Raw genomic sequence first — 12,843 nt, forward strand, 5'->3', positions numbered from 1 at the left:
CCCGAAAGGGCGATTTGGATATCAGTTCAAGAAATCCAGACATTGGAAGCATCTCGGCATATGAATATTCTACAAACTCAACAAATCAGAGGAATGTTGCACTCCCCTGAAAGTTATCGCATTTTCAAAGATCCTTTAGCAAAGGTTACATTCAAGGTCACCAAACGGTTTTTCAGCTCAGAAGTGCCCACATTATCGAGATCTAAGACATTCATTTAGACCTCATTATGTATTCATTTTTTCAGAATGTTTGTCATATATTATTTGTTCTTTTTTCTCATGAATAAAAGACAATCTCTTTCTCTAAACCAATTCCTTTTGAGCATCTTGGATTGAGCTTAAACTTAATGATTTATTTACTTTTGTAAAAGATAATTGCATATTACTGTACAAAGATTCATTGAAAAGTACAAGTACCCGAAGCCGATTAAGGCTCATGCATATACTTGAGATGGTTGAGAAGCATTTCCCAAATCAAGAAGCAAATAGAATATGCACATCATATTGAAACATTTAAAGAATTCAAGATCAAGGATCAGAACTTCAAGATTTCAAAACTAAGAGTCAACAACGACAGGCCACCAGAGATCGAGATTTCTCTTCAGAGCCCAAGATAACACCTGTTGCATATGCATTTTAGGCATACCTAAAAGCATTGCATCCATAGCATCACATATATGCATAACTTTTTCAAGGTTTGGCTAAAGTCAATTTTCAACTTCACAACGAAGGATATCTAGCTCGAAGCTAAACTTTAAAATAAAGGGGTCATCCACGGTTTTAACTTCACGGCGAAGGGAATCGTGTCCACCCGTAACATACAATACTTGGATTTCAACTTCACGGTGAATGATATTCAAGTCAAGGCTCAACTTCACGACGAATGGGCCATCCGCGATTTCAACTCTACGACAGAGGATATCGTATCCACACATCCACGATTTCAACTCCACGACGGAGGATATCGTGCCATTCGGGGCTCAACTTCACGGTGAAGGGGCTTCCCAATTTCATAACCAATTTCAACTTCACAGCGAAGGATATTGGACCTAAGACAACACAAACTCAACTTCACGGCGAAGGGGCGGCTGACTGTCAAAAAATAATCTCCCAGTTCCAGAACCAATTTCAACTTCACGGCGGATGATATTGGATTCGGAACAATACTTGGATTTTAACTTCACGACGAAGGATATCCAATTCTCAGGCTCAACTTCACGACGAAGGGGCTTCCCAATTTCAGAGCTAATTTCAACTTCACAGCGAAGGATATTGGACTCAAGACAGCACAAGCTCAACTTCACAGCGAAGGGGCGGCTGACTGTCGACAAACAACTTCCCAATTTCAGAGCCAATTTCAACTCCACAACGAAGGATATTGACAGCACAAGCTCAACTTCACAGCGAAGGGGCGGTTGGCTGTCAACAAACTTCCCAGTTTCAGAGTCAATTTCAACTTCACAGCGAAGGATATTGACCTCGAAACAACGCAACTTATATTGGATTTCAACTTCACAACGAAAGATATCCAATTCCAAGGCTCAACTTCACGACGAATGAGTCATTTGCAGTACAATAACACCAAAGCTTTCGGGTCAAGCTTCAGCTTCACGGTTCAGAGGCTACTTGCCAAGGATTTTTGAGTTCGATTTCAACTTCACTACGAAGGATATCGCGCTCAGAATTTTCCAGTTCAACTCAACCTCACGACGAGGGAGTTATTTCAGGATTCAATCTAAATCAACAAATCAGTCTTAATATCGGATATCAACTCTACAACGGAGGGCATTCGATAAGGACGAAATTTGTGTCTTTTAATCTTTGCTCTATTTTCGTTACACAATAATGAGCAAAGAGGGGCAGCGAAAGACACTAAATTTCATTCGTTAAATAATGTCGTTATATTATATAATATTTACTAATTATATTATATAATATACAAGCTTATATTTTTATTTTTATACAGGCCCGCACAAATAAAACCAACTCTGGCAGTCCATGTGTGCAGCCCATACTCGAACCAGACCAGCCAGTTAGGGTTTTCAGAACCCTAGCATGCCAGCCACGCCGCATATCCACATGCTCCACGTTTCTCATCCCCGTCGCTTTCCACGGCCATTCCTCGCACATTCAAACCAAACACCACGAGCGTGTGTTAGCAGAACTCTCATAAACCAACAAAACCAAGTTTCACTCAGGATTAAGCACTAGAATAGGAACAATTTACTCCAAATCGGACTCTAAGAATAGCCGAATCTGAGGCTATAAATACATGTAATCAGTTCAATTGCACACTACGGTTTTTTGATACGAAATAAGCAAGCAAAATTTCAAGCAAACTACGAGTATATTCGAAGCATTTTTACTTTCGAAGGCACGTTAAAGGTAAAGAACTCACCTTTGTGCATTTTTTGAGTATGCATGTTAGTTTCGTACCTCTTTTCTCTTCGTTTTCGACTTGAGAAACACCAAATAAAATAGTTTCTGGCCGATGAACGGGAAAAGTTTCCAAGATCCATCTTTGTAGATCTAGCAATCCCGAGGTCGATTCTCAAAAAATTATTCGGATATTTTGAAATAGAGGGTTGGGAGCTTTAAAAATCAATTTTTTGAGGTTTTACCGCCGTTGAACGACGGCGGTGAGGCGGCGTGAGGCGGAGCAACCGCCGATTTCTGGAAATCTGGTTGATTTTGGCCAGTGTTCTTTATTTTGAAGAACAATGAGAGAAAATGAAGAATTTGGGGGGGGGGGCTCTCGGTTTTCAAATGAAGAAATGAGAAACTTTTAAAAAAATTGAATTTTATATGAGACCCATGAACCCAATTTGACCCCGTGCGACCCGACCTAGTAGTTGAGGGTCCGCGCGTTTTGCTTCTTAAATTGGTAAACTCTGTTTTTGGTCCCTCACTCTTTTAAAAGCTTTGATTTGCCCCCCTTTTCATCGAATTCACCCTTAATTTCTTTTAAAAACAGTCCCCAATTTCACTTTTCATCCAATCTGACCCCTTTATATTTTATTATCATTATTTTTTATTATTTCTTACTTTTTTAAGTGGTATCTTATTATTATCTATGTATATACATATGTTATGCTTTTTTTAGTTTTATCTAATTAATTTATTTTATCTTACATTAATATATATGCATATTTTTTTAATTTTTTTTCTTCTTTAGTTCGTTTTATCTTTTATATATATATCTATATATTTTTTGTATCTTATTTTCTTTTATTTCTTTTCTAATATGTACTTATATTTTATTATCATTATTTTTTTATTTTTTATTTAATTACTGTTTTTTATTTCTTTTTAAATTTGTTGGGTTTTCGTTTTGTATAATGTATCTATTTTACTTACTATTATTATTTTTCTTTTGTTTACTTGTACTATTTTGTTTGTTAACTCTCTAATTTTATTTTCCACTTGGTGTTTTATTTCCTATTTTTAGATTATTTATTTACTTATTATCTCTTTCTTATTACTTGGTTTAATTTAACCAGTTTAATTATTTCTTTTTCATCTAATACGTCGTTTGACTTTTAAAGGGTACGTTTTCAATCAATCAAATGTAAGCAATTCGGATCGTTATTTTACCTTATAAGTTAAATTTTCAATTTTCTTAATTAAAGACAACTGACAATTACGTAATACCGAAAGGGCAGCTCAAGGGTGCTAACCCTTCCTTGACTGTAACTGACTCCCGAATCCGGCATATCTTTGGAAAGACGTAGACCATGTAAGAAATAGGGTATCCGATTAACCCATTTGTTTTCAAATAAATGATCGGTGGTGACTCCTAACCCAATCACTTCAAGTCGAAGCTCGATTTGGAATCCAACCAAAAGACGGTTATGACAAAAATATGTTGGATAAAATTCGGGTACAAGTGGTACCAGAAAACGCATTTATTATTGTGTGAAGAACTCTTGATATTGGACAAAGAAGAAAAGAAACCTGACGTGCAAAGTTGGGAAGTACTACCGTATACAAATTTTAATATACGATTAAGAAAAAGACGTTATCGATTTTATTATTTTTAAAAAAATTAATAAAAAATTACCTAAAACATTATTATTTCTACTTAAACCATTAATGTTTTTTAACATTTCCGATAAAGTGTCCAATAATATTAAAACCGGTAGAAAAAAATAATATTTTAGGTAACTTTTTACCGGATATATTAACAAAACCGGTAAAGCGTCTAATAATAACAAAACCGGTAGAAATAATAATGTTTCCGATAAATTTTTACCGATTTTATTAAAAATGATAATAAAATTAATAGCATATTTTTTAACCGTATATTAAGGTTGTCGCACGTGATACTTTCCCGCAAAGTTTGAATTGTTTTGAATTTTGATGCATGCATTTTCCCAGTTGTGGACACAAAACGCTTGAGAGGGAAGACCGTCGACACCAATGTCTAATTTATCCAAAATTTAAATTAAATATATATATATATATATATATATATATATATAAATTAATTAAATTTATTGAAGTAATATTTGAGATCCTCAATTCAAACAATTAAGTGAGTGCATTATCAATTAGTAAGAAATATTACGAAGAAATACTACTTTGTAATCACCACAATTATAAAGAACGGAGCTAGTGATTCCATATATTTTCTAGTAACCATGTACGCAAAGACGAAAGCAATATTTTATATTTGGTTACGAATAAAAGCAAAATCCAATAAAAAAATATAAAGAAAATGTCAAAAAATTCTAAGAATTTATTTTTTAAAAAAACTAATATAAAAATTAAAAAACTTGTACCATAACTTTTAATATTTTTCTAAATGTGTGTTTTTATGATGAAATAGGATAACATTTGATTTTGAAATTGTGAAAACATTGATAATTTTTCAATCAAAGTTAGAATCTGTTGAAAAGAAGAGTTGAACAATTCTCTTTTGAGATTTTCCTTAATGAGAAGCGTAAAAATAAAATGGAAACAATAGTAAAAGAGCATGTGGTATTAACTCTCTAATTAAAAATAAGGTAAAGTATATAAATGATCCCTAATTATAGGGTGTTATTTTATTTAGTTATCTGTAAGAGTGACAATCTTATCCGTATCCGACGGGTTTCGATTCGTTCTGACCTGATCGGGTTGGATTTAAAAAAAATCGGGTTCAGGTCGGATTCAAGTGGAGAGTGAAAAAACTCTGACCCGATGTGAGGATAATAATATAATTTCCTTAAAAAATATATTATTTTTAATTAAATATTTAATTTATACTGAGTTGGGTCGGGTTCAGGTGGAATGTGTATATTTTTTGGTCGGATTGACTAAAAACTCGACCTGTTGCCATCCCTAATTATCTGACTATTAAAAGTTACAAAATGGTATGTTGACTATTGTAATCACCATTTTTTCACCAAAACCCTATCATCCTTACTCCAGTCCACCCAACCATACTGCCAGCAACAATAGCCCATACCCTGACCATCAACTGCCACAGAATATGGTTTTCCTCTTCTCGTCAACCAACCAAATCAGCAAAAATCAACACAAAATCAACAAATCAATATATAATTTTTTCTTTCTTTCTTTGCATGTAATAGAGGGATATAAAAATCCCAGAAAAATCAAAATGTTAGGGGCTCCTTTTCGGTTTCTCTAAAAAAAAAAAGATTGTAGTACAATCATCTTTTTCATTTTATTGGAACTCAAGCAATACAACACAATATTTTTCAAAAGGTTTTTTTTTTTTCATACAAACATTTTGATTTGAAGCAAAAAATTCAGTATTTAGAAAAGAGAGGAAATAAGGGTTTTTAGTGTGTTTGGGTTCCGTTCGAGCTTACTTGGACTTCCCTCGGTCGCCAGTAGGAGCGTGGTGGCCAGAGTTGGAAGCGTTTAGTCTCTAAGGGGTTGGTCGGTCGCATGATGAGAGGAAGAGGAGAGAGGTTTTTTTTTTTAGTTTAGGTTTTTAGATTAATAAATTATGTTAGATATAAAGTTTAGGGTTAATGACCATACAATCCCCCTAGGTTTGCCATGATTTTGAAACTTGGTCACATGATCTTCCTCTTTATTTATTTATTTCGAATTCAACATGCAAATTTCATTTTATTTTATGTTGGTCACTTTTTACATGTTATTTCTTTTAGTTTTGGCTTACGTTCTTCATTTTGTTCCCAAATAAGTTATAATTTAGGGTTTTCATCGAAAACTTATTTGTTCGTATAAAAACTTTATGACAGCTATAAAATGTTGTTTTGTTGAGTCTCTCGACTATTAAAAGTTACAAACCCAACTATTCATTGTGTTCTAAACTCATCCTTTTTTCAATTAAAAATTGATATCAATTTTAAGTTGGACGTTAACTTACTGATTGTGATATGATAGTCTTTTGAGAATTTTAGATCAGATTATATCATATATCAATCAGCATGTTATCGTCCAACCCAAATTGTCATCATTTTTAACGGAAGTTTGGAACACAATGAATAGTGGAGGTGATCATTTTGTAGCTTTTAATAGTCAGGGACTTAAAAAAGCAACATCTAATAGTCGAGAGACTATTTTATAACTTTTAATAGTTGGAGAACTCAATAAAGTAATATTTTATGATCGGGGATCATTTATATACTTTACCCTTAAAAGAATATGATTGTTATCAAATAATCAAAGAAATCACTATGAAAAAGTTATTACAAAATATACTATTCTCTCAAACTCAATAACTCAAATACACTTTACTTGCATAGCTAATATTCAATTATATCTCTCAATACTCTAAGACAAGGTGCAAAAGAAATTTTAAGAAACCATATACAAGACACGATACTTGAGTTATGGTATTTTGAAACTAAGGCAAAAAATGTTGATAGATTAAAATTTTAGGGTCGCTTTTGAAAAATAATAGTAAGGACCAATATGAAAATCAGGTATAATTAAGGAGGAATTTTGTCTATTAAACCACAATTTATTTGATGACACGAGTAAAAAAAAACGTGGCACTGATTCATTGGCTCAATAGCTAACAAAATGAAAGCGCCAAAAAGCCAAGCCAAGCCGTGAGCGACAGAGAAAACAAAAACCAAACAAAAAAATGGTGCTTTGGTCATATCCGCCGACGGCGAAGCAAATAGCGCTGACAATCGGTTTCTGCCTCACCGGAGCTTCATTTATAACCGCCGGAGCTTACCTTTCCTTTGTCAATATTGGTCCTCAACAAGAACGTGCCAGAGCCCGTAGCCAATTCGTCAAAGACCGACTTCGAAAGATGCTCGACGATTAGTCGCCGCCCCCAAAAGAAAGAACGCCCAAGAGCAGTAAGGATAATGGGATGCCTTTTAAGTGTTTAAAAATTCTGGGTTTTTGCTTTATTTATAAAATAAATGAAGATTTAGTGCTTTTCTCCTTTATTGCATTGTGAATTTTGGTGGCAAATTTGAGAAATTATTGGTCGAGGTTTTAGATTGATTGATAAATTCGTATATTGATTAAAATTAGATAAAAATGTTTTTTTTTGGAAATTGTATTACTAAAATATTGATCATTTTATAACTTTTAATATCTGAAAAACTCAACAAAATAACAATCTACAATTGAATGATTATTTTATAATCTTTAATAATCGAAGAAACTTACTTAAGCAAAACCCTATAATCAAGAGATCATTTGTGTATTTTATCCATCAATCAAAAGAGTTTATGTGAAAAATATACCATTTTAAACACTAAAAATGATGATTCAACTCGATTAACAACTCAAATCAATGGTTCACTAGACTAGCAACTCGAATTGATTAAACCGATGATTAATTTTGATCGATTCAATCACGGATCAGATTTTACAATATTTTGGCTGGCGTGACACCATTGTTATCTTGTGTGTCATGATAGTTTATGAATCTAATGTGTCACATAGTAATTTAACAAAGGCTACATTCCTCAAGTGTCTGATTGACAAAGTTATTGCAGCAAAGCATAGCATAGTTTACAAATGGTAGAATAATCCTACACATCTAAGGAGCTTACATCATGCATGTTATGCCTTTAAAGAGAGAATAAAAAAAAGTTAAATATATTCATACAATTTACAGTTCAGATAAAAAGATATAAATATGTTAAAACCAACCAACCTATAAGTTTCCAAAGTCCATTGCACCTCCAAACACCAAATTGATCCTCGAACTCTGTTTCAATGTCCATTGCACCTCCAACTTGTACTGTGGTGAATTAGGAATCAGGTCCTCTATAACTGACTTGATCAAAAAAAAACCGAAGTGATTACGGCTGCCGCAATCGGCCGCCCTAATATGATGCACATCTCAGGAAGTGGAAAAAACAAACAAGCAAACTCCAAATACCAATGACAACGGATCTCTCCCTGCTGAAGGTGAGACTTAAAGATGCTGACAGAATGGTGATAGGAGGAGAAAGCTCTCGGGTTTAAGAGACTCCGATTCTTACTCTTTTTTCTCTCAACACTATAACTTAGGTCTGTCGATGCCTGTGAGCAGCCTTTTTTACCGTGTCAGCAAACATGATTCACATTCTTTTTTATGCCTCAACACCTTGTCCTCGGTAAACAATTGGTATGTAGATCAAATCAAATGTCAAAGTTTAGATAGCAAATCAAAGAAAATAAAAAGAATACGGTGCACATTGAACATAAAAATGAAGTTTCTTGAGGATCGACTCTACGGTGCTCACATGTGATGCACCTTCTGCAATGCCTGATAGAACATGTCAATGAATTGATCATCCTAGCATAAAAATAAAACAAAGAGTCAATAATCAGAAGCAAATTAGAAGCCTTCATCATGATTAAGAATTGCAAATTGTGCATCATTGATTGATCTTCTATAATTATCTTTTGGCCAAATGTTAACTGGCAATTACACTCGAGCTCAAATGAGCCGATATCAATTAACATTACAAGTGAAAAATTGATGAAAATATATAAATACCTGAACAAGCATTAATAGTGCATCACGGACTTTATCCCTGCTAATCAGAGATTCATTCTGCAAAGAAGATGGTGCACCAGGAGTGAGAGATGCCGGTGGAGTAGGTGGTGGAAAGGGTTGAAGCATTGGAGTGCCATAAGGACGTTGTGGAATGACGGGTGGATGAAGGGCAGAAATGATTGGATTTGATGAAGTGGGAGGTGGCATCATCAAGGAGGAAGAGGAAGGGGGTACAAAAAATGAAGAAGGCTTTACAAGATTAGCCACCCGGTTGCCACTACCTACTGAATCAAGCGAAGGTTGAGCAGAAAGAGGAAGGGATGACACTGATAGAGAAAGTGCGGGAGTCGAGATGGCAGATGGTGCATGAGAAGAAAGAGGGGTGGTCAAGATAGAATGGTAAGGCTGTGCTGGTTTTGTACTATTTGGAGCATTACTTCCAAGATTCATAGCAGCCTGAAATAGTAAAAGTTTTAAAACAAAATAACCTTGAGATCAGAGACACCAGAAAAATATCAGGCCCTGAAAATAAAAATTGTAAGCGTCACAGCCATCATACACTAAAGAAGTTAACAAATGATGAATCTTGAGGAGCATCAATAGCAGGAGAGGCAGTTGCTGGTGGCTCCAAGGGGCCTTCGATTACGGACATGCTAGGAACTGCTTCTAGTTCCTCAAATTCACTACACAATAAAAAAAAAACTTAGGACACTTTGAACACAATAGGAAGATACTATCAGGTGGAGCAAGATAGTCTAGTAAAAGTACGGTGGACTTCCAAGAATCAATATCAACATCATCAAATTCTTGACAATCATTGTTATAAATTTACCAATATGACTCATAATAGATCATGAAAGTGTTTACCGAATTAGATGAACTTTATAACCTATTAAATGGGAGTTTAGGGAAATTCTTATAAGAATAAAATTTGCACATAAAGCTCCTGCCTCACTCATCTACTCCCAGCATATATTACCAGTTCCAATTTTACAGTTCCTACATTTTCCCTTCACTTTCACCTATTTTCTTGAACTGCCACAAAATATGGAACCCCACAATCCACTCTAGTCCAACTCTCATCCACTTTTGCCTCAATCCTTCACTTGTTTGCAATGCTGCCTCACTCACACCAAAAGGACCCTCTACACACGCATCGCAGACAATTGGCAAGACGTTTTTTTGTTCAAAATGGCATAATGAACCAAAAGCATTAAATACAACAGGCTAAACAACTAGAAACACCCCGCAATCTGCATGGGGAAATTTAACAGTTAATACGTCCTAAGGCTTTGTTACAGATGCACCATCAAAGTAATTACCTTGCACTTGAAGATGTTTTTGGCTTTGTAGGAACTTTTGAGTATGCATTAAGTATTCTGTGAAGAAGACAACAAATAAAATGTTGGTATTTAAAGTCACAAAAAGAAACAGACCAAGTACTTCTCTTATCGAAACAATATCTCAAAAAACACACTTGTGTATATCTTATTGAGCATCTTCATGGTTTTCCTAAACTACAGAAGTTTAAAGGTAGGTATAATGCAAGGAAAATTTTGTTTCATTTATTGTGATCAACTGTCAAGTCACATGAACATATCATATTGCATATCATTCAAAAATTTACCACTTGATAGTTGTACAGCTAAAAAACACATTCTCTGTTCGACAGATTAAAGTGCATTGACCCCACTTATCTAGAATCTTGTTGGCACATTTATGAATACTTAAAACTTCAATAACCATAAGATTGTAGTTAAATCGAAACTACATCTCAAAGGAAGGCTTTCAACCACTGAACCCTTCCTCTCGGGGCAAAACAACTGTGTGAAATAAGTACAAACATAAGATATAAAAGATCTGAAGCTCCATGTTCAAATTCACTTGGGATGATCATGTTCATGTTCAAACTTCAAAGTTGATATTTGGAAGTTAGATAAATGGACAAAAACAAGATATCATACCTACTAAACAGGCTTGCAACTTCCTCACATTCACGGGGATTATAGAACCAAATTCCATTAACTTCTTGTGCTGCATTTCGATACAGCAAGTACGGACCTTGAACCTCGTACTCAAAATCTCCCAATAGATTCTCCACTAAATTATCTGTTTGTTAAAAACAACTTTAATACCAAATCAGGCAAAAGGAGAGAAAAAAGTGAGCACTCTTTCATTAAAGTTAAGAACATCTACCTGTGTTTCGTCGATTCATTACAATGAACCGGAACCGAGGTTGAGTACTCCTTAAAACCAAGGAAAGTCATCAATCATTTCAATGAGCTAAATCAATTGCCTAAGTTAATTAATTGCTTCTAAGTTCTCAAAACGTTAATGCTAGAAATAGAAAGCCAAAAATTATTAACTTATTTTACCTCTTAACAACAAAGAGAGATCCTTCAACATCTTTTCGACTCTAAAAAAATAAAAAATAAAAACTCAAACTTAAAATACTTTAACGATCTAAACTTTAAACCAAATCAAGAACAAAAAAATAAAGATTCAAAAAATTTATGAACAGATTTGTGAGAAAGCGAACCCATTGACTGCTATCGATGTTGAATTCGTAGAAAGTGACGTGAGCAGCAGTGATCAGGATCTCTTCTATGAAAACATCAATCCTTTGGAGAACAGTGAGATTGAGCATCTTCGTGCTCTGTTGATCGAGATTCGGCATCAATTTCCCAGTCTGAGACATTTTACGATCCAAGTAATTGAATCTTTAAACCCTAATTTCTGATTTTCCCGGGAAACTTCACCTTTTGCTTTGGGGATTTAACATTACAATCGTTGATCAAATTCTCTAAATATTCGGCAGTTAGATGTTTACTTTACTGATTTAGCAAAAGACCGAAATAACATCGTGAATGTTAGGAAAATAAAATAAAGGGTAAATTATACATTTAATACCTAAACTATTAATTTTAATCCGTTTTAGTACTTAAACTTTCAACTTTTCAAAATCATATATAATATTTAGTTTTTGTTTCATTTTAGCACATCGATCTTAAAAACTTAATTGCATTTTTATGAGTAAATTACATCATTCATCACTCAACTATTTTTTCACTCTTATTTTGGTACTAAAGTTAAAAAAATTCAATTTAATTACCCAACTTTCAAATTGCTTCTATTTTAATACTCTAATTTATTTTATTAATAATTTTTGTGACATGATATTTTTTATTATTATTATATTAATAATAATAAAAAAATAGAGTGATTAAATTAGAAGTAATTTGAAAGTTAAGTAATTAAATTAAAAAAATAAATTTTAATGACTATAATATGAGTGAGAAGATAGTTGAGTGATAACTGATGTAATTTATGCATAAAAAAGGTTCCACGAGTAAATCACCCATTTAAAATTTTAACACGATATACCAAAACGAAATAAAAACTAAATGTTATGAATGATTTAAAAAAAATTAAAGTTTAGGTACTAAATAAACAATTTATCCAAATATGCATTATTGTTTTATTCATTGATAGTATATAGAATTATACATCACTAATATACTAAATGTAAATTATTTTAAATTATTATTAAGATAATGTCATATTTGTTACATATAACTTGATAAAATATCTAATACAATGTGTTTTTTATAAAAATATATAATATGATAGATGTATTTTTTAAATATTGATGTGCAGCCTATATTTTGATAACACGTGTAATTTTTTACGATTAATTTTACATTTATTAATAATGTTAACTCAATGATCAGGATAATACACTGAATGATAATCTAGGTACGACATTTACCAATTGTATTAATGTTAATCCATGTAATATAACAATATATAAAATGATAATTTAAGTATCATATTGGACATTTTGATAAAATATATGTATTCTATTAAATATTTTAAAAGTACAGATATTATATTATTCATTTTTTAAATAA

The 12,843-nt window shown here is 33.1% G+C and overlaps 1 protein-coding gene across 1 annotated transcript; it reads right to left on the reverse strand.

The window, feature by feature from the left end:
• Positions 1 to 7,987: 7,987 nt before the first annotated feature.
• On the reverse strand, positions 7,988 to 11,747 carry LOC120116365 (mRNA-decapping enzyme-like protein). The gene is made up of 8 exons (XM_039136878.1): positions 11,472 to 11,747; positions 11,308 to 11,348; positions 11,129 to 11,178; positions 10,897 to 11,041; positions 10,255 to 10,311; positions 9,492 to 9,615; positions 8,933 to 9,388; positions 7,988 to 8,728 (listed from the first exon to the last, which is right to left on the reverse strand). Exons 1-8 carry the CDS (start codon positions 11,628 to 11,630, stop codon positions 8,672 to 8,674), a joined length of 1,089 nt encoding a protein of 362 aa, XP_038992809.1. The 5' UTR covers positions 11,631 to 11,747; the 3' UTR covers positions 7,988 to 8,671.
• Between the last annotated feature and the right edge of the window lie 1,096 nt (positions 11,748 to 12,843).

This window comes from Hibiscus syriacus, unplaced genomic scaffold, assembly GCF_006381635.1.
Source record: "Hibiscus syriacus cultivar Baekdansim isolate YM2019G1 unplaced genomic scaffold, ASM638163v2 tig00000913_pilon, whole genome shotgun sequence".
Lineage (NCBI taxonomy): Eukaryota > Viridiplantae > Streptophyta > Magnoliopsida > Malvales > Malvaceae > Hibiscus > Hibiscus syriacus.

Excerpts from the sequence above, each read along its gene's own strand:
- LOC120116365 (XM_039136878.1), bottom strand. The coding sequence starts at position 11,630 with ATGTCTCAGACTGGGAAATTGATGCCGAATCTCGATCAACAGAGCACG. Across the intron at positions 11,179-11,307 it reads TCTCTCTTTGTTGTTAAGAG|GAGTACTCAACCTCGGTTCC; the intron begins GTAAAATAAGTT and ends CTTGGTTTTAAG. Across the intron at positions 10,312-10,896 it reads GTTGCAAGCCTGTTTAGTAG|AATACTTAATGCATACTCAA; the intron begins GTATGATATCTT and ends TCTTCTTCACAG.